The sequence below is a fragment of the Trachinotus anak genome, unplaced genomic scaffold, assembly GCF_046630095.1.
Source record: "Trachinotus anak isolate AG129_WGS33_773 ecotype Australia unplaced genomic scaffold, CSIRO_AGI_Tana_v1 ptg000011l, whole genome shotgun sequence".
Lineage (NCBI taxonomy): Eukaryota > Metazoa > Chordata > Actinopteri > Carangiformes > Carangidae > Trachinotus > Trachinotus anak.
This window is the reverse complement of record NW_027273862.1, coordinates 23,102,124-23,128,670: the sequence shown is the minus strand read 5'-3', so window position 1 is coordinate 23,128,670 and position 26,547 is coordinate 23,102,124. Positions and strand designations below refer to the sequence as shown.

General features: G+C 40.1%; 3 protein-coding genes across 4 annotated transcripts; 2 read left to right on the top strand and 1 right to left on the bottom strand.

Moving 5' to 3' along the window:
• Window positions 1–1,210: 1,210 nt before the first annotated feature.
• myef2 (myelin expression factor 2) lies at window positions 1,211–11,586 on the top strand. The gene is made up of 17 exons (XM_071489083.1): window positions 1,211–1,387; window positions 2,821–3,023; window positions 3,784–3,836; window positions 4,821–4,828; window positions 4,928–5,021; window positions 5,224–5,415; window positions 5,504–5,657; window positions 5,761–5,810; window positions 5,885–5,945; window positions 6,802–6,903; window positions 8,092–8,136; window positions 8,241–8,336; window positions 8,469–8,564; window positions 8,776–8,835; window positions 10,484–10,668; window positions 10,943–10,994; window positions 11,198–11,586. Exons 1-17 carry the CDS (start codon window positions 1,278–1,280, stop codon window positions 11,359–11,361), a joined length of 1,725 nt encoding a protein of 574 aa, XP_071345184.1. The 5' UTR covers window positions 1,211–1,277; the 3' UTR covers window positions 11,362–11,586.
• Window positions 11,587–12,144: 558 nt separating this feature from the next.
• On the bottom strand, window positions 12,145–18,715 carry slc24a5 (solute carrier family 24 member 5). 2 transcript variants are annotated; one of them, XM_071489081.1, is made up of 9 exons: window positions 18,140–18,715; window positions 17,610–17,789; window positions 16,517–16,600; window positions 16,161–16,264; window positions 15,937–16,037; window positions 14,823–15,106; window positions 14,515–14,724; window positions 13,194–13,295; window positions 12,145–12,883 (listed from the first exon to the last, which is right to left on the bottom strand). In XM_071489081.1, the coding sequence occupies exons 1-9, from the start codon at window positions 18,294–18,296 to the stop codon at window positions 12,561–12,563; spliced, it is 1,545 nt and encodes a 514-aa protein (XP_071345182.1). In that variant the 5' UTR covers window positions 18,297–18,715; the 3' UTR covers window positions 12,145–12,560. The 2 variants fall into 2 exon arrangements, with proteins under 2 accessions (XP_071345182.1, XP_071345183.1); XM_071489082.1 differs by having other exon boundaries at window positions 14,515–14,721; window positions 18,140–18,713.
• Window positions 18,716–20,233: 1,518 nt separating this feature from the next.
• Window positions 20,234–23,705, top strand: LOC139627899 (E3 ubiquitin-protein ligase RNF128-like). The gene has a single exon (XM_071489079.1). It carries the CDS (start codon window positions 21,189–21,191, stop codon window positions 22,275–22,277), a length of 1,089 nt encoding a protein of 362 aa, XP_071345180.1. The 5' UTR covers window positions 20,234–21,188; the 3' UTR covers window positions 22,278–23,705.
• Window positions 23,706–26,547: the final 2,842 nt, after the last annotated feature.

Below are 26,547 nucleotides of genomic sequence, written 5' to 3'. Positions count from 1 at the left end.
AATCAAGTGACAATGTATCTATTTCCATGAGCGAGGTTGCACCACTTGCTAAGTTTGTGTCTATAGCATGCTGAAACCCAAGCAGCTGAATCAAAATATTAGTGTAGGAATCACAAACATTCACATAACATCTGGGTTGGAGAAAGTGGCTTTAAATGGCTCAGCAGCCAATGAATTCCTCAGAATATATAAAAAGATTTAAATGAAAAAAAAAGTCACAATTTCTAAACATTAATGCCATCATCAAGCCACCGCTTAGCCTGATACTAAAATATCACTCAAACACAACTGCACATTTGAAGCTGGTTGTTTCCTAGCAAGACTGGAATCATTGCTCTGAGGTAAACGTGTAGGTGTCTGAATGATACTTCTTGCACATTATATAACTATGGTTTGAACATTCCTATTGTGGTCACATAGTTATTATCCTCATAATTTAAAATACTTTTAATGATTAGGAGCTAGACAAATTTTTCTAAAGGATCATCAACGGTGGTGGCATCTGCTAAGACTTACTGAGCAGATTCTCTACAAATGTTAAAGTGTATTGTATAAAGAAAATGAAATTATTCCTCCAGTAGAGTAAAAGAGCATCAATCAATAGTTTCAGGAATGATGAATTCGCTTGGCTCTGTATTATAATCAATAAGGCAAGACTTATAGTCTGACACTGTGAGTGTGCTGCCTGGAATATTGTAGGTTATATGTATTACTAGTATTTCTCTATGAATTACACTGTCTAAAAGTGGAAAATAAATATATAGTACAATGCAGCTGTTGCAATAAATCATTAGCATAACAACATTTGCAGAATAGTCAGGAGGTGATAGCTTTGGGCTCTGTCTTGTGCATGGATCATACGCCTTTAGTGGGTTGGACAGGTCTTGATATGGTTTTCTTGGATCTGGGCACAGTTCAGAAACACATGGAAGCATCCATCAGAAAGTGCCATTTTGTGTTCACAGTGACTCAGATACTTACTATTTTATTCACTTGCTGACCCCTGAAACTGCCTACTAACTTGCACTGTCTTTCCAAATATTCTCATATTATTTGTGCCTGTTCCCCTAGACCCCTACACCCCAATACCCCAATATCTATTCTATTCTATTCTATTCTATTCTATTCTATTCTATTCTATTCTATTCTATTCTATTCTCTCAGGCTGCTTGGCAACAACTTCCAAATCTCGCGTTGTAGCCACAAATCTCCCTTGCACATTTTGAACTGCGTAGCGTCAGAGGCATCTTGCGTTGTGAGACAACCCCAGCCTCAACATGGCAGATGTTGCAACTCTTGATGAGGAGCCAAAGCAAGACGAATCTACTGCATCCGTCAAATCCGAAACCGACGAGACATCTCAAGAAACACCCAACGGGGTGAAAACGTGAGTAAAATGATGGATGTTTTTCTGTCCGTCAAGTCTGTGCAGCCGTTAGCAAGTTTAGCTAAAATGGAGTCCTGGGATGCTAGCTATTGTTAGCCAAGAAGCCTCTATAATCTTGTTGTTAAACGCCTTAAAGCACCTGTGTGATATATGTTACGCTCGTAGCTAACATGGCGCTAGAAGGATATTTTATAAAATATAAATTGAGTTTCAAACTGGTTCCCTCTTGCCTTAGCTTCAAACATGGTGCAATGGGTCAGCCTTAACTGGAAGCTAACCTCGGTTGTGTTTTGCTTATCTGGTGGCTAACGCTAACATAGTCCTAACATTCAACGTGTAAACCATCAAGTTAAACTGACCATAAAACCCTTTTTAACTAGCTAGTTGGAGAAATTAGCCAAGCTGTACTTGATATCAGATACCAGTTAGCATTAGCATCCCTGCTGTTCTTCTCTACCCAGCTGCTCTATTCATTGTGTCAAGGTTACAATAACTATAGCTGCAGACGCTGCTCTGTAAACTAAATAACGACAATTACCTACGTTAGCTAATTACTTTCCTTTTTTATTTTTATAGGAGGGCAGTTCCTCTCATAAAATATCTTATAATATTAATAACTTTCTTACAACTCAACACCGTGATAAATATGAGATTATCATCGCCATACATGATTCATCTAATGTGTTATGTTTACTTCGATAACAATTTGCATAGCTAGACTGTTTTTCACCAGCAGGACCAGAGGTTGTGACAGGCAAACTAGTGTTTATCTCTATGTTTAATGTTATTTACATAGCTGCTCTACTGACGTGCTGGAAAAAGACAAATTCTTTGTGAAATACACTGCTCTGTAAACTAAATAACGACAATAACCTACGTTAGCTAATTACTTTCCTTTTTTATTTTTATTTTTATAGGAGGGCAGTTCCTCTCATAAAATATCTTATAATATTAATAACTTTCTTACAACTCAACACCGTGATAAATATGAGATTATCATCGCCATATATGATTCATCTAATGTGTTATGTTTACTTCGATAACAATTTGCATAGCTAGACTGTTTTTCACCAGCAGGACCAGAGGTTGTGACAGGCAAACTAGTGTTTATCTCTATGTTTAATGTTATTTACATAGCTGCTCTACTGACGTGCTGGAAAAAGACAAATTCTTTGTGAAATACACTCAAAGTTCTGTATAGAAATATATTCTATTTAATAATGTTTTTGAGTAGTTTTTCTTGAGGTAGATAACTTTTATGGAGCTGATGCATTCATTTTGTATGGAAAAATGTAAAGAAAAGCACATTACCACTGAAATGCAAACTACACAACAGGAGCCTGCTATTACTCACAAAATTATTTGGCGGGGGGGGTAATAGCATTATTCTGAGGTGGGCTGCTCTCTGACTTGCAGCTTTCTGCTTTTTGTAGGGATGCCGAAGAAACTAAGTCCCCCAAAGAAAAGCAGGATGCTAAAGAGAAATCCACCGGGAGCAGAAGAGGAAACCGCTACCATCCCTACAAAGACAAACATGGTGGAGAAAAGAAGGGTGCTCATAGGAACCGGGTGTTCATCAGCAATATCCCCTATGATATGAAGTGGCAAGCAATTAAAGATCTAATGCGTGAGAAAGGTAATGTCCCCATTGATGGGGATGTGTCTCCCCTTCTCTCTATCTCAAGCTGATTAGAAGTTCCTGACCCTTTCTCGTTTGTTATCAGATGGAGCATTCTGCTTCTAGCAGTAGTCAATTAGTTTGTAGCTTTCTTTGGATGTAGTTAGTGCAGATAGTAGGGAACCAACATAGTGTGACATTAGGTATTTGGAGTTTTAATAAATTCTTTTGGATGGACACTAATTTAGTTTGGGCTGATATGTCTGCGAGAAAAGGAAGATGAATGTAGTTACATTGTCACTTGTTTTATGGCATTGTCAGCTCCAAAATGTAACCTCAAACCAGTAGTAGAATTGATTGTTGAATGTTTTTGTTGCATCTGTTGCAAGGTGAATCTTGATTATATGAATGAAAATATTGTAATGTTTTACTTTCTGAATTATGGGGGTCTCAAGAAGCCTTTTGAAAGGTCAAAGGACAGCTTAAAACTCTAAACTGCCATGAATGGAATCTGTTGATAAACTGATCATGTTGAAGTCTTTTGAATTTCCCAGGTTTAATCTAGCTGTGTTTCTCTCTGGCCTTGGCCTTTGGGGGTCTCAGTCACTGCCCAGAAAGGCATGGTGTTGTCTGGTGGGATGTTGGTCTGGGCTGACTGTTGATCATTATGGGACATCTCCATCTGTAGCGGCATTGCCAAGGCCAACGGCGACTTGAAGACTTGGTGACTTAAATCCCTTTGTTCTTTTGGTATTTTTCCTTTGTATGTCTCATGTAGTTGGTGAGGTTACATACGTGGAGCTCTTTAAGGATGCAGAAGGAAAGTCAAGGGTAAGTGATGTGGCCAACTTGCTGCACGAGGTTTTAAATGTCCTCAGCAGGCTCTTATTAATCAAGTGCTCTTTTAGGTTCTGATCCTTTGGGTCTTACTATGTTACTGAACTGGAGATACTGTAGGTTGTGTTTAGAGCCTGATAGATGGCTAATGATTGATATTCATTTGAAAGGGAGATGTCCTGTTGATTTTGGAAAAGTAGCCTAATGAACTCATCTAAGAGTACACTTTTGCTTTTGTTGTTGTCATTTCAATTGGTTTAAAAGTTTGTCTGTTTGGCCATTTTCCAAAGGGAAATGTGGGTTGTGTGATTTGTCTTATTGATTGACCCTCATGTCTCAAAATCTTACCCTACAATTCTGTTCTACGGCACAGCTCTCACTTCAAAGGAGCAGAAACAGTTTTGAAAGATCTTGTAGTGTTTTTTAATGTTTTTTATTAAATGGCAAAATGCATACTATAAATGTAAAGCTGAACCACACTTTTTTTCTTTATTGCAGTGGCAAAACTGACCCTAATCTTAAACGATGTAATACATAAATATGTTAATGCTTTTTTCTTTTTTTAATTCCTTGTATTTATGTCCAGTTCAAAACATTAAAATGTTTCGGGTAAATTATAATGTATTGGTATCTGTTAGTGCCAGATGTTTTTACCAAAATATATATCCTAAACATAAATTCTTATTGTTTGTTTAGTATTTAAACATATTAATTGGCAACATTGCTTCAGATAATGATAACACATGCGGTAGCAGCTTTTAAGCTTGTTTGCAATAGACTTAAACACAACCAAAAAGCTGCTGGCTCAAGTCAGTGGGAAAAATATGGCCAACATGCACTATTGAAACTACTAGAGGCATGTTGATACATTAAATTTTTAATGTTCCAGTGCTTTGTCTCAATTTTAACTGTATTTTGTTCACTCCCACAACTTTGGATATATGTGCTACGTGGACTCCTGTGATGCCCCCTGGTTAGGGTTGTGGGTAAGAGACTGTCATTCACTTCTCAAACATATCACTTTTTTTTTTTTTTTTTTTAATTCTTCATGCTGACATGGACTGATTGTTTCCCTGATTCAATAGTGTGGTCGAGTTCAAAGATGAGGAGTTTGTGAAGAAGGCGATATTAACTATGAATAAGCACGACCTGAATGGAAGGCCACTCAACATCAAGGAGGTGGGTGGAATTTTTTTTTTTTTTGCAGAGCTGAAAATATGACCATTGAAATATCACTAGATAACTTGCATCATGCTATTGTATATAATCAGTTTGTCCACCTTTATCTGACTATCCATGATTGTTGTGATTTGCCATTTGTCATATTATCTGAGATCAGAAGACAGATGTTTATTTTTTCTTCCATTCTTTGTCTTTTAAGGACCCTGATGGGGAGCATGCTCGGCGTGTGCTGCAGCGCATGGGAGGAGGTCAACAAGGAGGTCGTGGGCAGGACATGGGGCCTGGAGGGATGAACATCCCACCCTCCATTGCCAACAACCCCAATATCCCACCTGAGGTCATCCATGCACTGCAGGCTGGACGACTGGGCACCACAGTGTTTGTGGCCAATGTGAGGACATTGTAATTAATAACTTCCAAATTGAACCACTAATGATTATTCATGTTGATTAAAAATATATTTTTTTTTTGTTTCACAGCTTGATTTCAAGGTTGGCTGGAAGAAGTTAAAAGAGGTTTTTAGCATGGCAGGTGCGGTGAAACGCGCAGATGTAAAGGAGGATAAAGATGGCAAAAGCCGTGGGATGGGAACAGTGACTTTTGAGCAGCCACTGGAGGCTGTGCAGGCCATATGTATCCTTCAGAGTGAAACACTAAAATATAAAGAATGTAGAAAAAGCACACATGACAATGCTTTAGAATCTGACTGTGACCTTCTCCTTGACTCTGGACCCAGCTATGTTCAATGGACAGATGCTTTTTGACAGACAGATGCACGTTAAAATGGTATGTTATTACATAACTTAAGTTGTACAGAGGATGTGAAGATGAATCTTAACATTGGTTGTGTGGTTTTATAGGATGAGAAATCTCTTCCCCCTGATGATTTCCGTCAAGTAGAAAAATCACCTCAGTTACCAAGTGAGTACACTGTTATTCCCTTGTCAGTTACTAAGATGAGATCCATGGAAATAAGCTCAGTGATCCGAGTATTGCAATAATATTGTCAGTGTGAGAGATATGACCCAATGATATGTCAATAAATTTGCATAGATATTTTATAGTGATGCTAGAAAGGCTCTGGTTTGTTGCTGAAACTGTACGCAAATGAAATGAAATACTAAGTAGCTTGTAAGTTTTTTTTCAACCTGTATGTTAGCCATTGGCCTGTCGATATCTGTCATCTGCATGACACATTGACACGTTAAAAAAAATGGTGGTTGTCACTGCAGTTGCATATTTAAAAACTTGAGAAATTTGAGAAGCAATTCTTTTGTATTTATTTAAAGGACCAGGTTTTTAAATTGTATAAAATGGTGTGTTTGTCATACAGTAATTGTATACATACAGTGTTTCTCATACAGTAACCTTTTTTTTGAGAGAAGATATTTATAACTTTGTCGCACTGAAAGTAAAGACACCAAAATAAGATGTGGAAATATTTCACACATTTAACAATATGACACGAGGATGAATAAATAACAACTGCTCTACCCAACAGCAGTGTCTGTCTAGCTTTGATATTAAGTATGCTCTGAGCAGTACATCTTCCATTCTTGAGGGTTGGTGCATTGCAGATGCAGTAAAGGATCATGTTTTGTTACTGATGACTGTGCATAGAATTTTCATTGAATGCCTGCTAAAATAAATACTCTAGCATAACTGATTATTAATAGAGCTATATATAAATTCTTATAGGGCAGTGATCTACTTTGCTATTATTGCTAGTAAATGATACAGTTCAAACTTTCCTCTTTTTTGTGTATTTTGTGTTTAGGGGGTCTAGGTGGTATTGGCATGGGACTTGGGCCAGGTGGGCAGCCTATAAATGCCAATCGCCTGAGTGGTGGAGGAGGCATGGGCTCCATGGGGCCTGGAGGTCAGTCACCTCTCAAATATTTTGAGTTATATTTAGTTAAGAAAATGCTCACACATGCTATGTACAGTGCATCATTTACTATATTGCAAATGAGTCTGTCTCTAGAAGGAAATGTTCATCAGAGAGAACCAGATCCCTGTCCACTCTCTGGACAACACATTAGCACCACAAGTACCACGGTATTAATCAGCAAATTTAAATATCAATCTGTAATGATTAATATAACAATAACCAACAAACACAGTTAATGTGTAACTGTCAACTCTTGGGGGGTCTTGGGTCTTCTTTTGACCCTGCAGCAGTGTCAATATGGGTTAAAGAGATAAGATAAGCAGACCTATAACCACCTGAAATCCAGGACTTTTATACTACTAGGTGAAAGGATTAGACTGTCATTGTGCCTAAAGCCACCTTTGTACAGTGTTTCATAATCATGCTATACACCAGGGGTGTCAAACTCAAATACACAGTGGGCCAAAATTTAAAACTGAACCTTTTCATATGGACCCAAACAAGTTTTGCTTAAACATTGAATATGGAACAAGCAAAGCTTAATACTATACAATATATAACTTAATATTGCACACATGCAAAATTGAATTTCAAATAAAAAAAACACATCAATGGCATTCATTTCTTAAATAAAATTTAAATAAAAATTGTATGCCTCTTTTTTTATTTGCAGCTTTCTGATTTAGATTTCAACAGTAACCTTTTTCCACAGGCTAATAATAAATTTAAAAATAAAATAACCACAATAAATCAATTAACTAATAATAATGTTACTCTTGTTTTCTGCCTGTCTTCTCGCCATTTTTGGGAGGGGTAGCACGGCGTCAGTAGTAGCATGAGGTTGCTATGACTACTGTCAACAGAGGAGAGGGTGTTTATGGGTGTTGTCCTGATTGACGTGCCGAAACACCAGCAGAGCATTCTGGGATTTGTAGTTATCATGTCGTACTGCACTCCACTCGCAAGGCGTTTGCCCCAGAGCGTGGCGGTAGTATTAGCGATGCATGCGCTGTATAATACCGGCGGGCCAGCTCTAGTAGTCATTTGGTATTGTCTTGCAGGCCAGAGTTTGACACCTATGCTATACACAGTACCTTTCCATGTATATACACCTGTTAGATGTGAATGGATAAAGTATGCACATTGGCATTGCCTGACTGACATCCTCTGCCATAGGTATGGATGTTGGAGGTTATGGTGGAATGAACAGACTTGGAGGAGGTAAGGTTTTTGCTGCCTATGAGTTTTCCCCATGAAAGACTGCTCTACTTTTTGTGGAGTTTATGGGGCGAGCGATGGTGAAACCTGGTGCTGCTTTTTCTCAGGAATGAGTGGTGGCGGCGGCTTCGGGGGCATGGATAGCATGGGCAACATGGGTGGCTTTGGAGGGAGAGACATGGCTCCAGTTGGCAGGATGGGAGGTAAGTGAGCTTATTTGCACCTGCTGGGCAGAGATGAGGTTCATTTCCAGGATGTTATACTGTAACCGCTGAGCTGCACACTTGTGAGGTAACTCCAGTCTAAGGTTGCTTTTTTTTTCTCTCTGGGTGGAGATATGTACCGGTCAGGAATGGGTGGAATGGATCGGGACTTTGGCCACAGTGACATGCCAGTGAATCGAGGATTTGGGGACTCTTTTGGAGGAATGGGTAAGTGATACTCTGACTTCAGAAAACCTTGAATTCCTTACATACTTAAAAATCAGACACAGGGGAGGTTATCAGTTCCTCTGTGTAGTTTGGTTTTGGGGACTGCATTTTTATACTGTTCTATTTATAGGCTGATTGTTTCTTTTGCTTTTGTGACATCGTTGTATTGTGGTCTAATCTAATCTGCGTCGTCTTGCATTCTCTCCTTTAGGCGGAGGTTATGGAGGAGGCATGGGGAGTGGTGGCATGGGGCACATGGGGACTGGATTAGGTACATGAGATATTCCATCCAGTTTTTTTTTTTTTTTTTTTTTTTTTTTTTAAATCTGTTATATATCAGTTCTTCCCTTAGCTCTCTAGTGAGCCACGTCTCTTTATTAGTTAACATTTAAAAGTTATTAGCCCTTCCCATTTTATAGTCTTTTCACAGTTTATATATCAAATCATGTATAAGGAGGAATGAGGATTACATACTGTACACTGTGATGTAGCAAGTCATTAAGCTTCATAGCTCGCTGAATAGGTAAAGGGTAACTCGAGTGGTTGGAGGGACTGTCCTATCAGATGACCCCAACAAGTAACGCTGCTCAAGTGTTTGACTGGAACGAAATATGAAGTCTGTGAGCACCTATATTTGATATATACTGACGTAGGATCAATAGTGATCTACTTTGACAACACAAAGGCATGTATGATGTTTTTGCTATTGAAAGACTATTTGCGGCTGTGCCTCAGGAGGTAGAATGGGTTGTCCACTTATCCGACAATCAGTGGATCGGTCCCCGGCTCCTCTAATCCCCGCATGCTGAAGTGTGGCAAGATGCTGGACCGTAAATTGCTTCCCATTTACCATCAGTGTATGTGCGATAGAGATGCACTTTATCAATGAGTGTGTGAATGGGTGAATGTGACCTGCAGTGTAAAGCGCCTTGAGTGTTCATTTAAGACAAGTGCTTTCTATATGCAGCCCATTTACCATTTACATACATTATGAAATGAGCTGTTATTGAACTATGAAGAATTAAAAAAGCTTGAACCATTGGATCCAACATATACCACCAAGACACATAATATTTTACTTTTGTGTTATTCTTGTGTCAGAGCCTGAAAAGAGTTTAATGTACATGTTGTTTTGGCCAAAGAATAAGGAAGCCTGAAAAACCTTTTTGGCATTTGCACTGGGTGTGCATTGAAGTCTTGTAGTTCTTATGATATAATCATGATATACGGCAATCATGTTTTTCTTTTAATTCAGACCACAGTGAACATGCCATTCTCCAACTAAATTGGCAGTCATCCTCAACATTGCTGCCTGTGCAGAAGGACATGTCAGAAAATCCCTTTTTTCATAGATAAGCAAATATTTCATCTGCACCAACATCAGTTTCTTCCTTTTTTATCAGAGATATCTGATTGGAAAAATGCTTACTGCATGGCTCCATGGTAACCTGTATTTATACACATGGAGTTGTGCACAAAATACAAAATGGAAGAGTTGCGTAATTTGCATAACTTCTCTACACTCTCTTCCTTGTGGAGTTTGTTTGGGGACTCTAAGAATACAAACTGGTACAAAGTCTGCACTGCCTGTATAAACAATGTCACAGTGACATTGTACTCTCTCCGACAATGTTTTGAAGTGATAAAATGCCAGTCCAGTTTCAGTGTTTCCCCACACTTTAGTATCATTGGACAGAACTAATGAAAAGCTATGTGATGGTGAAAGGTTTCATCATAATGTTTGGTGTATGGCAGTTTCAATATGCAGGTATTGTCTTAACATCTCATGAATATAAATCTGAGATTGCAGGGTTAGAACTGTGCTGGAACCTGCATACACTTCCCTGCTAAATGAAACAGTACAGCACATTAGTTTTGGTTGCTCTCTCATGATGTTTGTTTATATGCGTTAATTGCAGGTGGTGGTATGGGCAATATGTCGATGGATCGTATGGGCTCCAGCTTTGACCGCATGGGCATGTCAGGAATGGACATGAACCGTGGCTTTGGTGGCTATGGCGGTGGGGGACCAGGCCACATGGGTGGAGGCATGTCTGACAGAGGCTCTGGGTCCAAAGCAGGCTGTCAGATCTTTGTGCGAAATGTAAGTGTGGGTTAGATCTTTGAGAGCTTTGCTAGTACAGACAACTAGTTAGAAGTCTGTTAAATAGGATTGGAGTTATAAAACCAGCTGGGCAGCTCCCCACTCATGTAAAAACATTAATAGTAACAATGTTGTAAATTAGTACTTCATGTTGGGTTTGTTTAGATTAAGAAACTGGTGCTGTACTTCACAGTAGGTTGTTGAGTCCACCTCTGTTTGATGGAATTGGTCTAGCACTGATATACTCATATGTATATTCATATCTGTGTTACAGTTGTCCTATGATCTTACATGGCAAAAGCTGAAAGAGAAGTTCAGTCACTGTGGTACGTCCTTTCCTCAGTATTAATGACATTTTTACTGCTGAATCATTTGCAAAAATACATGCATACAACATACCACTCAAACAGAAGACTTGTCTCTCATATTGACTCATGGATGGTTAAACAAGGAAGGCAAAATCTCAGGCTTAAATTTAGAAACACAGTAGTTTCAGAATGCATTAACTTCTCATTGTTGTGTACTGCAGGTCAGGTAATGTTTGCTGAGATCAAGATGGAGAATGGGAAGTCAAAGGGCTGTGGAACAGTGAGATTTGACTCACCGGAGAGTGCTGAGAAGGCCTGCAGGATGATGAATGGAACCAAGATCAATGGCCGAGAGGTGGACGTCCGCATCGATCGCAACGCCTAGAGTTTTTGTAGGAGTCATGCTAACACACTTCCACATTCAGCCCTCTTGCCAATGATCTTTTGTTTTGTTTTAAAAACACAATTACGTCATATCTTCATTTGTTCACTGTTTCAAATATTTTTGTTTATATATAATTCATAGCTCTTTTATCTTTGTTTTGTAAACCCTTTTTAATTTGTCAGGCAGTTTATTTGAACAAATAAACTTTTAAATTTTTAAACCCGGTGTTTGTATAAATCTCCTGAGTTCAAAGTATCGAAATTGTTCTTCACAATGTGTTTAAACTTAATCTGAGGTGTTGCAGTTTTGCTCAACACTGCCGCTCAGTGGCCTCTTGAAAGTTGGGAAATTCCACATTAATCACAAAGGCAGCAATTGGAGTAGTGTGAGCAGATAATGGAATTTAATTTCATCAGGGGCGGTCTCAAACACAAATCAAAGAAAGACATTAAAATTCCCAGAGCTTGAAGATTGGTGGTAGTTTTTGTTTCAGTAGGATAGGGTTGCCAATTTGATTATATTGATATTGTAAGTGTCTGAAGTTCATTTAATCTTTGCAGAGTTAATTATAAACATTTTATGAAAGCTCAGTAATTCTGTTTTAGGTAACAGAAGACAAGTGGAAAATTTTTTTTGTTTGTTTTTCACTATTTATGGCTCAATCCACTGTTCTTCCTTTCAGGCAATAAGGACTTGCTCATAAAAGCTTATCAGGGATGTTTATATCATGACTCTTGTTTTCATTTCCCCATTCACTGAAAAAGAAGGACAAGGCCAAACAAGTTTAGTTGACACATTTTTATTTGTTGACACTGACTTGACAGTTCTGAAATTATTTGAACTCAGCAGTCACTGCTGTGACAGAAAATTTTCCATTTATGAGCATTAAGTAAGACGGAAGGCATCTCAGATCTTGATAACAGGTCTTTATTGTGTGATAACAGTCTAATCTGGATCTTGGCAGACACAAGAAAGTGATCCTTTGTACAATTCCACCTTTGGTGAAATGTATAACTGACAGAGACCATCCTCTTCCTGAGATGTGACTAGCACACGTCTTCATGGCACATTTTCTTTGAAATCATGTGAGTGGGCCCCTGCCTCCTTGTCTTGAAGATTAATAGGCTTAACATTTTTGTTGTGTTTTTGGACTATTGGAGTCTCAGAAAATATGGCTTCAGTCCTGGGAAGGTCAGAGCTCAGTCACTGCACAGTCTTATGGGGTTATTCCCAATAATCCCCAACTCATACAGGATGGACAGAGTGGCAAACAGAATGTAGCAGATGAGAGAAACAAGTCCCAGCTTCCAGTCCAGTTTCCATCCGTTAACATGAACAGCTACAAAAAGGAAGACGATTGAAAGGAGGAGTGTGGAGGAAATGAAGACCAGTCCGGTGCTGTTGACCTCTACAGGGTTGTTGGTGTCCACAAAGGCAGTCTTGATGAACCAAGGCAGACCCAGGCAGAGCATGTCAAAAACATTAGAGCCCACTATGTTGGACATGGCCATGTCAGCTTTCCCTGTTGAACAGAGGACACGCACAGTAATGGATGCATGTTATTCACACAGAATGTCTGTATTTAAGTTAGGTTTGTTCTTGTCATTTTTAAAACAGCTGATGAAAAAAAGTGCTCAGCAGCACTTGTGTTTAGCAGCTACCACATCTGGGTATTATTCAGGAAATGAATCAGTGGTGTTGCTTATGAAGAACTCAGCGAATTACTGTTCATTTTAGAATGAATTGGTTTATTTTGGTACGCCTCAGACTGCTACATCCTGTATAGATATAGTTGTGAATTGCAGCTGATAAAAGGTGACGTTAATGTTTACCTTCTCTGGCCACCATCACACTGGCAACGGTGTCAGGTATACTGGTTCCAGCGGCAAGCAGAGTGAGTCCCATAACTGTATCGGGGATGCCAAGGGTCTCACCTGTTTTAAGATAATAGCAACACACAATCAGACATCCCCCCCCTCCTCCGACAGCATCAGGTTAGGGAGAGAACAGCAGCTGATTGTAACAATGGCTATGGGGTTAATAAATGATCGCTGAAGGCAGGATTTTAGATATACTGAGGCCAAAAATTCCTCCAGCAGAACCTTGCCCACCTAAGAAAATTTCAATTAGCCACTAACTTGATCAGTAACAGTTTTTTTTAAATCTAAATTATTATTAAACTGTTCATTATATACAATAATAATGTTTTTATCCTACATTATGTGCTGGTATCATGAATGGATTTCTGAGACTACTTAATTCCTTTCATTTTAATTCATGTAATTTCGTGTGTTTTTTTTTTCAAATATAGTCTAAAATATTAGAATGAGCCTTACTAAACCCAGCAGATGTAATGTGTGTAATCCCTGAACATAAGCTCCTTTTAATGCCACTATACACTCCCCAAAATTTTAGAGAACACAATCTCATGTGCTTAGTGGTAGCTGTGACTGACTGGAGGCCACTGTGGGGATAAAATAATTTTCATGAAGTCAACCAAATATTAATCTATTAATTTGAACTCTGAAGGGTCAAGTGTGACGTTGGTGAGATGGTGCTGTAGAGAACAGAGCCACAGGGAAACATTCTCAATCACATACTGTATGTTTGAGTTGTACCTGTTGGGTCCCATGCCTGCTCTTTCATAAGACCACAGGATAATAATCTCATTATACTTCAGTAGGACTACCACTGTCACATGATGAAGTTGAGCTTTGAGCCTGATCCTAGGTCAGTTATATAGTTTACATCTCTGTTGTAGATGGGGTAACTGTTCTTGGACTCGTGCCTGTGGGTGGTTCTGTATGTACGCCCACTCCTCACATGACTGTGTTTCCTCAGGGGTGAGGCAGGCTGTAATCCTGCTGTGGCTGGGTAGGCACATGGCCCACTGGAGCTCCAATAACCCCCCTCTAAACTTTCCAGGACAATGGCATCTCAGGAATTAGCCAGCAGACCAACATGTGATTCTACTCTGCAAATCAGACATTTTTCTCACAAGTTTCAAACACTTGTGATTCACAAAAGCTTCTACAACCCATTGAGTGATGGGCTGATTTACACCTGCAACTAGAAAGGACTGTAAAGACTAAGGAAATGTACAGATTTTACAAAAGCTCATCCCAGAATGCAAAGTTAAAACAATGATCCTACCAACGACAGTGACCATCCACACCAGCAGGTATGTGAAACCCGAGATCCAGACAGCTGACATGAAGAAGGTTATCATGAACCACTGCTTCCAGAACCTTCTCCTGCAGTCAGGAATGGTCAGGAAAAGTAGAGTGATGATGGGAAGAGACAGAACCCAGAGGATACGTTTCAGGTCGTTCTCTGGCACAGCAAACACACTTTTATGCGCTGCTAGGACGCAAGCAGACAAACATGTTATGAGTAAATAGACACATCATGTTTGAAACAGTGGAAAACCGCGCACTTGTAATCAGTAAGAAGTGTTTTACCCTCAGGAATCTCATTGAGGCCGTGCAGGCTGAGAGACAGGTGGGAGTATCCTGAGTCGTCCTGGAAGATGCCGCTGTCTGTTCGGGAGCGACTGTGGACTCGCAGACTGGTGTCGTCATTCCAGCCCATCAGAGGCCGTGTCTCAGTCTTCTCCCCAGACCCACTACCCAGACAGGTGCAGCAAGGGCTCAGCTTCCTCAGGACGAACTCACTGATGCGAAGGTCAAAGCACAGAACCACGATGTAGACGCCATAGACCAGCAGCAGACAGGCAGCCTCATACCTGTAAGCAAAACATACAGTTTGACCATCACACCTCATTCCTGTCCTCGGGGACAGATATAAGTTGTAAATATTCTAAATGCAAGGTCACTTGCTAAGCTGCCTGGAGATTTTGACCAAAATCCCTTGGCCTATTTCAGCAAATGGAACTTGCCCAGATGTTATTGTGTGACCTAAGTACAGGACCTCGGCCACATGATAACATCTGGGAAAATTGAATTTCCTAAAGTGGGCTGAAAGCTCTGGCAATATCTAATCAAATAGACACTGGTTTTTAGATTTTTAAAATATATTTTAATTGAAAAAAATCAATGGCTTCAAGGGGCCATTTGTAAGTTTTCATTGCCACCGAACATGGATTCTTGCTGAGAGTGGGTGGTGTATTATAATGCAAAATGTTATAACGCCCTCTGAGCAGCACTATGTATGTGTATATATACACACACACACACACACACACACACACACACACACACACACACACTGTATACATCTTGTTCTTGTCCTCTCCTTAAGTATTGTCAGCTTGTTTCAGTTATTAGGTCTCTTTTCTCACACCAGTAAGTTGAATTTAGTCAACTTTGGTTCCTTTTTTTCTTTTTTGTTAAGGGCCATTTATTGCTCAGTACTAGCAGTGCAGTAAATGAATCACAGTATTGTACTATACAGTTGTTTTGTGATCTATTTGTTGTTCTAGGTGTCACGAGACCCAATAATATCTGACACTGTCTTTTACAGCCACCTTGCACAAGTAGGTGCTGTAAGTTTTTAAAATCATATAACTATATCCTGATATTGACCCAGTGCACACAAATACACAAGTACACTCACCAGTACACCTTGTTATCAGAAATGATGCCAATAACAGCAGCAACACTGATGCCATATGCCAGGCAGTCCCTGAACAGCGGCCAACAGGTGAGACGCCCTGCCTGATACACGGAACAAAAATAAATGGTTTACAGGTTGTACAACACAATATACACAACGTCTCTTCTGCCTTGACACAGTAAGGGTGCTGTTGTAATTGTTGTCTGAAAATTGTGACAATGTACCATAGAGGCCAAGAGTCCACATGCACCACAGATTCCCAGCAGGTTGTAGACTGCTGATCCCACGATGGTGCTGACCCCAATGTCTCCCTTTGTCACAAACACACCTGACACACAACATGCATGTAGAGCACATCTTAGCTTTGAAGGCAGGCACAGTGTGGAAGCACCAATGCAAAAGAATCAAAGTGTTGACAGGAAAAATGTGCTAATCAAAGGCCACAGTCCCCGTCTGTTCTCATATGGCAGTAAAGTCACAGTTCATTGGGTTGGAAAGGGAAACAGTGACAGTGATGATGCTGCTGGTGTGATCATCAACATAACTGGTCGTAATTATTGTTAAGTCACTGCAAGATTACCCAGAAAGGCTGTGACCAGTTCTGGTGCAGAACTCCCAGCTGCCATAAATGTGGCCCCTGCTACATCCTGAGACAGTCCCAGACCTGGAAGAGACGCAAGAGACACCGGGAAGATATGATCACATACATAGCACGCACAAAATAACAGGAAGACCTGACGGTATAATATCCAGTTCAACGACACCATAAACTGCAACCTCAAAAATGACAAATCAACAATGACTATTTATTGTAGGGCTTCGTCTAATATATGGGATTGCATTATACTGCATAAATTTTATATATGCACCTTCTGTAAGTTTATATGTTAGGTTTACAGCTTACTAATGATTATTCAAGTTATCAATTAATCATTTTTAGGAAAATTAATCAGCAACAGTTTTGATAGTAGGTCATTTAAACAAGCAAAAGTGCTAAATATTTGCTTGTTCCAGCCTCTACAATGTGAAGATTTGCTGTTTTTCTCTGTTGTATATCATTTTTAACAGAATATATCTAGGGTTTGAACTGTTGATCAGACAAAACAAGTCTTTTGTAGACATTTCATAGTTTAATGATTAATTAATTTTTAAAAATAGATTAATCAGTGATGAAAAATAAAACGAATCATTAGTTGAAGCCCTGGTTAAGATAAGATTAATATTAGCAGCTTATATTTATCCGCCTTTAAAGCTAAAGTAGAGACACAGTGGAAACAACACACCAACAACCTGGTAAGAGTTATTTCCATTAATTATAATTCAACCGGCAAACTGTTCAAACCCTTAAACATATTATATGTATGGACTTACACTGTCCACAGATTTAGGTATCCTTAAGAGCTCTTTCTTCAAACTATAATATAAAAATAAAAACCACTACCATTGGCCTCCAAATTGCAATTGAACTTTACATATTTTTCACATACATATTAAAAGTAGCTATGGCCTACACCATTATGTAATATATTAAAACTCGTGAGAATCAGAGGCTTTAAAGCCTCATTATTCCCACAGTACATAACAGTGCAGTCAGTGTGATGATGCAAGGACCCCCCCCCCCCTCCACCCCCCCATGTATCCTGTACACATGCAAGATATTTCACTTCACTTACGTTCACTGATCATTTCTAAAGACGGCAGAAAGTAATCGTCGCAGACTATTGCGACAGCCAAAAGCATATAGAAAATAAGCATAAAATAAATGACGAGCCCTCCATCCTTCCTCTCCTGCACCGTGAAGAAGCCGTCAGGAAACTCGGAGGACTGGGGTGAGATGCATTCTGTCTCATTCTCTGAAACAGCAGGACACACACACACACACACACACACACACACATTGCTTAGTGGTCCTCACTGTCATAATCTGCGACCCCAAATATTCAGCTTGTCGCCGGAGGTTGATCTCTTAATGGCAGTTACACGGTATTTCATGGCAATAAGAGTTGAAGGTTACCAGAGCAAACAGTCACAGCTGCTGAGCCACGAATTATTATTCTTTGGTTACGCAAAAATCAGCCGTGACATTTATAATGACATATTAGATAGATCAGAATAATACAACAAATCAGTCTAGGAGCATTATGGGTGGTTTAAAGACACCACAAAGCAGGTAAAATCACACACACACGTATGCTTTTCTTACCCAGAGCCCGGCGCACCCTGGTAGAGTGAGTTTCCTGAGCTGTGTTTGCTGTAAATGAAATGAGATGGACCGTGCAATACAAAAATATCACAAATCCCAGGAAGTATGGTATAAAATCTTTTCTCTTCTTTCTCTGCAGAGGTGCAACCTTATTCATGGTAAAAAAATAAAAAATAAAAAATTAGTCAACAAGTCAACAATTATTCCAAGGAGTCATATGTCTGTTTACTCTAACAGGGTTACAAAGATGAAATGTGGGCTGAAGCTGCTTGCACCCACGACTACAGGCTGCACAGAGGGAGGTTACTGGGGGAGAAAGCATCTTTTAAGGCCTGGCGGTGCAGAGACTGGGGGATCACGAGTTGCGAGTCATTCCAGTGGACACACTCCAGCCTGAGGCGCATCGGGGGTGTAATTCAACAGAAGCCCACCTTAAAACTACGTTTCCACATCTTAAAATGTGGAAAATTGTGTTTTTGTCTTTTGTGGTAACAAACACAAAGTCACACATCTGTAAATACATACAAATGGGGTGAGGCCTGAATCTCTTTCTCTCTCTCTCTCTAGGCAGACAGACAGACAGACAAACAGATAGATAGACAGATAGATAGATAGATAGATAGATAGATAGATAGATAGATAGATAGATAGATAGATAGATAGATAACATAACCTACCAGAAAATGTGTGTGTGAGAGAGAAAGTAATTACTACCTCTTTCACCCCCCCCCCCAAATCTATGTCAGTGAGAGTTGTTATTGGTTGTTGTTGTTATTGTGACTGCGACTTTATTTACAGTGACTATTACATACACATACACATATGACAACACTCACTGAGCCTCCAACAGGCTGAACTAGGTCAGAGTGTGAGTGAAGGGGTGAGGGGGTGGTGGACTTGCTTGGACATGCCCCAAGTCCCCCCCCCCCCCGCCCCCGGGGCCACAGACCAGCAGACATGTGCCCAGTTGGAGACACCTACGCGTTTAGCAGACACTGATGGACAGAGGCAGACAACTGGTGAGTTAGTTACTTTCCTAATCTTTTTTTTTTTTTTTTTTTTTTTTGATGACCCTGAACTAAACTGTGAAAATTGGGCCGCACACGCTTCTGTTTGTTGTGATGAGTATCACTGAATGAAAACACTGGTTTTCCATTGTCGAATAATGTCCTACACAACAGTGAGCCAACGGCGCCCCTGTGTGGTACAATGAGACCGGGTTTGCTCTGTGGGTCATCTTGTGGTTTGACTTTGTGATGAGGGAAATGCGGAGCTGCGTGTGATCATCGGGGATCCAGAGTGTGTGATATTAAACAAATAAATCCGCCTTTATCAGAGAAATAATCACATGGATAAACTCAGACAGAAATATGCAATTTAACTGTGACATTCTGAAATGAACTCATATATTTTTTTTTTTATATATTTTATTAATGTAAATCCAGCAGCTTATATTTCAAAATGTCCTTTTTTTTTTTTTTTTTTGTACAACACGATTTCCCCCATGACCATTTTATTTCACAATGCCACGTTTCATGACTCAGTGGAGGACATGACTTTTGAGCTAAAAATGTATCAGATTATTTTACAGTTTTGTGGCTATAACATATATTGGCGTGTACTTATTCATAAGATTATTTATTTAAGAATGTCTTCAGTATCCATTTACTAACTCTTTGAATTTGTTACTTGCATTTTTATCATATTTTTTTTTATCATTATTATTATTTTCTATGGAAATTACTGAAATTGCTCATATTTTTTGGCCAAAAAATGCTGTACTTGCTTTCACTTGGTGCAGCAGGTTATTGTCTTTGACCAGCCAGTAGGTGCCGCTGTTGGAGCAGAAAGTCTAATTCACACCACAGAATATATTTTTTTATAGATAAAAACATTTTCCCTCTTTGTTTGACATGTTATTAATAACTTTCACATGTGCTTTGCTTTCTGCCATGTCTAGGTAGTTTCGGTCAGTTTCAGGAATTTGATGGCGAGAGCAGCACCATTGTTCCTGTTATCAAGAACTGTGAGCTGCAGCCATACTCAGTATAAATACCAGGCTCTCTTTTATTTACAGATCTTTGTCCTGCTGAGATATTATTCAATGGCACATTCTGAAGAGGCCTGCGTACTGCAACTTGTGTGTGTGTGTGTGGGTGTTGGAGAACTAAGGTAAAACAGCAGCTTAGCAAGAAACCTCTCCATCTCATTTGTCATCAGAAGCCTCTCTGTCTCTCTCAGTGTGTATGTGTGTGTGTGCTTTCACTTGTGTGTAAGAAGATACAATGGAAACTTGACAATGCTCTGTTCCAGCTCAGTTGTCAGTGGTATGCTAGCTGTGTGGAATAAAGCTCTTTAAATACTTCTAGGTATCCAAACACGGGGAAAAGCTTGATCATGATTGTGTGCAAGCCCTGTTTGATTTAAAGGGAACATATATAATGTGTCTCTGTATGTTAAAACGGATGGTTGAAGCAAACTGTATTTGTCTTTTAGAGTGAGTAAGCACAAGGTAGAGGAGTAATACTTGTCAGTTTGCTTTTCACAACACAGAAATAGGGGAAGGAAACAAGTCAGACCAGTAAAACTGGCGGAGTTGCTCTTCTCATCATTACACAAGGAGAAGTCAGCAGCTTTTATTAGTTTCACAGGACTGCGCGGTGTTACCGACCTATGTACGCAGAACTATCCTTATCATTTGTTTATTGCGTCTTGCCTTCTCGTTCGCTGTTCCTTGTCTCTGGAAACAGCACAGGTCTGTGTGGTTTGTGTACTTCAACTTGTTGAATACCAGCACCCTGCCCTCTGCAAGGAGTGCTCAGTGTTCAAGGTTCAGGAAGATAACAAGAGGTGAGTGGCTGACGCATAGCTCGTGTTATGTTACCAAAGGCTCATATCAGATTACTGTAGACAGCAGGTTGGGTGACACCGTGGCTGTGTTCAGATCGCTGTGGCTTGAACAAACCAGGAACTGGGACTAACAAAGGAGTTTTAAAGGAGCTAAAGAAGCTAACAGAGGGTTTGCTGTTGTTTTAAGAAGAGTGTTGCCATGGGTAAGACGACACAACACTGCCTGCTTCTTTTGCTGTATCTGTCAGGGCTTGTTCACTGTTCAGCTGCCTTAGTGTTTTGGACAGCAGTGGTGGAAATAGGCTATGTTAACAACGACAATAAGACTGTGGACAAATATTGTGAGTGTGGGGTGTTTGGTCGTAACTCTCCCGTGGAGAAAGCCATGGGCATTGTTACACTTCCCCAGGGAGACCCCAAAGGCTGTGGCCCAGATACTGTCTACAACCGTAATTCCAGCTCACCGCGCTGGATAGCCCTGGTTAAAAGGGGCAACTGTACCTTTAGTGAGAAGATCATTGCTGCCAAACGTCAAGGAGCGGCTGGGGTGGTGGTGTATAATGTGGATGGCAGTGGCAACAGCACCACTCACATGGCACACTCAGATGCACCTGGTATTGTGGCTATTATGATTGGCAACACTCAGGGCATGGAGATTGTCAGGTTGGTGAAGAATGGGACAGATGTGCAGATGCTTATTGAACCAGGCAGCCCTCATGGACCCTGGATGGACACCTACTGGCTTTACTTCCTGTCCATCGCCTTCTTCATTGTGACAGCAGCCTCAATCGCCTACTTTGTGTTTATCTCTGCAAATCGTCTCTACAGCCTGAGCAGGCATAGGCGATCTGAGAGGAGGCTGAAAACGGAGGCTAAGAAGGCAATTAAGCGTCTACAAGTACGCACACTCAAGAGAGAGGATGAGGAAACTACCTCCGACTCCCATATGTGTGCCGTGTGTATTGAGTCCTACAGGGCAGGTGAGGTGATAACAGTGCTAACATGTGACCACATCTTCCATAAACCCTGCATCGAGCCCTGGCTGCTGGAGAAGAGAACCTGCCCTATGTGCAAGTGTGACATCTTAAAGGCACTGGGAGTTGAGGACGAGACAAAAGAGAGCATTTCTGCTGAGTCACCACCAGATGTCACTGTGATCACAGTGGCAGGAGGAGAAAACCTCTACGAAGTCCCACTGACTGACCCAGTGAGCCCTGACCCAGAGAGACATCAGCATCGCTATGACAACAGGGCCTTCGAGGCAGACTCGGAGGCTGCGAGAGAATGAACAACAGCAACAGAAGCAAATCAACAACTAACCAGGACACAGTCAAATTCCCTGTTTGAAACAGATATTTTTCTTGGATACATTGAACCAGCACTATGGAATCAAACTATAATTCTCCAACAGGAAAGACATTGTTGATCTTGTAATGCAAACATGCTAAAATAGATTTTCAAGGAAAAAAAAAAAAAAAAAGAAAAAGAAAAAAAAAAAATCCAAGGATTTTAAACATTAATGGCCCTTGTGTAATTAGCTTTGGTGCCATTGCATTTTCTTTTTGTCATTCTTGCCGTAAATGTGTAATTATTATTGGGTGTGTTCATAAAGTTACCTTAAGATAGCTAGAGCAAATTAAACACAGGAGTAGTCGGGGAGTACTGCCAGTGTCAATTTTCTGTTTTGCATAGTGAGCACACTGGTTAGAGAAGAAGTGAAACAAAGCATTTGAATGTCTCTGAAATCAAGGCAAATTTTTCCTCCAACAAAAGGCCAGGTTGTCTTCCAACAAAAGGTTTGCATTGTTCACAGTCTACCACAATTAGATGTCATCTTTTAAATTCAAAGCAGAATTTATTTCTCTGAATTCATTTTTAAATTGGACAATGTTTTTCCATTTGTCAGGTTGTCTACCTGGTTTTACAAACACACCATTATGAACACACCTTTACTGGAAATGCAGCATGACACACATTGCACTGTGATGACTTAGTAACATCACCCGAGGGGCTGGGCTTTTGAAACATGGTCCACAGGAACATGTTTACAACATGTGAAATGAGAATTTTCAAGTCCTTTATTCTAGTCTCGGTAGTCCTTCATATTTATTGTCTACAGCTACTTTTGAGGAACAGAAATTCCCACAGAATTATAGCAATACAATAAATGTCATAGGAACTGTAGATGATATGTCTCCAAAAAATGTTATCTGAACTGTTGGATAGGTGAAAATTATGGTTTCTGTTTTTTTGAAATATATATTGAGATTGATTTATCAATCATAAAGTTACTTAATATAGATACTTAATATAAAGGCAATACATATGTATAGTTGATTTTCATGTACAAGTACCAATTGTCTTGGTCTTCCAGGTTTTTCCTTTGAATTATTCTAAATGTTTATCCCTGTGCTCAACCTCCAAACTTGGGTAAATTATGGAAACATTTTTAAGATTCTTGCAATTCCAACATTGAGTGTGTCCCTCAGTAAATTATAAAGCTAAAGAGTTATTTCATTTCTTTGTTTGCTGGTGGGGATATACTGCTTATGATACTTAATATATTTTTCTATATTCAATCATTTTCACAACTGTTTTACAGATTCCAGGAGTCTTAAATTGTTCTGTAAAAATGAATATTACTTGCTGTATTAAATCACATTGATGCCTATTAGATTGCAATAAATCCCTCAAAATGAGGCCAACTTTACGAGCATATGTGCCTGCAAGAATGGTGATTCTGGATGTGTATGTGTGGAGATGTGGGGATATAGGAGTGTGTGTCAGTGTGCAGGTGGTCTGCATCAGACAGGTCTGTGTGTGGTGTCTCACTTTCAGAGTTATGGTCTTGTTCCCTGTGACTGTTGGAGGGGAGTGAAACTGTAATTACCTCTGCACAGGTGGGAGCCGATCTGCACACGCCCTGAGCTTGAGCTGGATAATCATCATATCACAGAAGTAGCAGGGCCTGACCGAGCAAGCAGAGATGTGCAGCTGTATGGCAACGCAATGGAAATATTATTTTCATTATCCTTTAATTGTGCTTTAGGACATCGACAGTAAAGTCTGGAATGAGATTGAAAGACTTCTTTTTAGTTATTTGCGAGGCTCGTCATAAAGGATGTTTTCGACATCAGTCAGGACGTTGGGCTTGTGTGATCATGACCAGCTGACGCACTGTAAAATCAGCTTATTCTCTAGAATATAGGTTCCCACCCTTTTTGGTGTGTGACCTCTTAAAATAAAGGAATGCCCACTTCAGTGGCACTTCAGCACAGATTATTGCTTTAATGTGAACATGAGTTGAGTGAGCCATTGAACCATCAAGTGATTTTAGCTCTATAATTGTGTCATTTATTTTTTTTTATCCCAGGCCTGAAGAGGTGAAGGTATCAAATATTTCTCAACGCAATGATCTGCAGTGATCTCAAAACCTCTACAAATTGCCCACGAGAGCCAGTTTTTAAAAGTCAGTGTATGTGTGAATGTGGTGGCGGAGGTAGGTGTCGTGTCGTGGTGAGGGGAGACAGACAGGGTGAACCAGTAAAAGCCAGAGTATTAACAGAGAATGAGCTGAGGGCAGAAGTTTTTTTGTGAAAGCCCTACACTGTGGTGCCCAGAGGGTTAGCCAAGTCTTTCCTTCATGGTGTTCCCTAGCCTCTTCGAGGCCAGCATGTACTGGATTTCAGACCAGTGCTGTGACCTCAGCATTCACAGGTCAGATGGTTATAGTAGTATCACAGCAAGACAGAGAATCAATACCAAACTAACTGGCCCGGCTGGGAACAACTGGCAAGCCCTGGGTTAGAGGCACACTCTGCTCAGCGGTGGGGCTCCTCTGATTTATTGCAGTTGTTAAAGGGAAAATTGAGTCAGAAGGTTTTCATTTAATGGCATACTAGTCAGTGGCTATACTCTAATACCACACTTGACCTTCAGTTCCAGATAAAAATCAAACAGTGGAATTAACTACTGTAGTGGCCTGAGAGCTTATCTGTTCTTCTACAGTCTAATCACAGTAAATATGTCATGTTTTCCATGCCAGCGAATAAACCTGGCTGCAGGCCAGTGACTGAATAAAAAAAAAAAAAAAAAGAAAAGAAGCAGGGCTATGCTTCTGGTAAAATAAACAAGAAGACGTGGTTTTAAGTTCAGGCTGAAGGCCCATGCTCAGTGCTGTGTCTCAGTTTGTCCCCATGAATATTTGTGAATAGACCTGCACCACCACCTGGTGGAGGAAATTGCTACTTGCAATAAATTTGAATTTATTTCCAACAAAGGTAAAACTTCATGGTGACAAGATGTTCCCATCCTTTAATTTTTGGTCTTCAGGTACCAGGGCAATTTCTTGGTTGAGTGGAAAATACAGAGTAATAAATTCCACCATAATGAAATAGAGTACATCACCGGGCCATTCGCTTTAATGGCCCAGCTGACGAGTTCTACTGTTCTTCTTCATCTTTGGCTCCCTAGTAAATTAACATACGTCTGTCTGTCTGTCTGTCTTGTCTGTAGTGCAGCTTCAGCAGAGAAAAATAAAGTCTTCCTAATTAAATTACAGTAGTTGGTCTCAGGCTCTCTTGTCCCAGAGTCCCAGACTCTTTGGGTAATTATCTTAATGAAGGAGGGAAATTTGATTACAAAAGTGCAGTAAGACACAAATGAATCCATTAGTCAATGTTGTAAGTACAACATAAAACATTTCTTTTTTTTCTCTCCCTCTCCGTCTCACTGCTTTCACAGACTATTAGATCACAAACCCTGGTGTATGGTATACGTGCAAAATAAAATCCCCCACTCCACATCTGTAGTGTCTCATTGGCTCAGTGCAAATATTGAGAATGCCAGTCACAACTCTCTTTCTTCCCCGCAGGGTTTATGTCTTTTGGCAAATCAGTTTATGTCGATGTCTAAAGAAATGTGTTGGTGTTTTACTGATTGTTCAAATAGCTCATATCTGGCTGAGTAGTTTCAATGCAGCAGCATGCAGGAATGTTTGCTGCCAGTGTGTATATATATATATATATATATATATATATATATATATATATATATGTGCTGTAATGTTACACAGCAGGAGTGTTTCAGGTTTGTCCAGGTGAGACTCTTAGCCTCTCTCTGATGTTGTCAGCCCTTCCTTCCTCCTTCCTGGTGTCCTTCTGGCAGATCAGATAGTGCTCAGATAGTGGACAAAACAACCCTCATCCTGCGTCATTGTCGTCACTGCCCAGTCCCGTCCTGTCCTCTGACACACTGGCTGACTCACCCTCCACTGCTCTCTTTTTCCTGCTGACAGACAGCAAAAGGGCAGGCAGGCTGGCATGTGTGGTTAAAGGAAAAGAGAGGATGTCCAAGGATGAAACACCTCTTCCCCTCTGACTCAGTGGCAAGGGGAAGGAAGTGATGTCACATGGTTATCTGTGGTTCAAGAGACCTTGCAGTAGGTGGAAAAATCTCTACGCCTTTCATCAATTTTTTTGTGTAACCAGTTTTAACCCGTCATTGATTTTAAGTTCTGATTTTGGTTTGGTTTAGCTGCCAAATGGGCCGCAGCTATT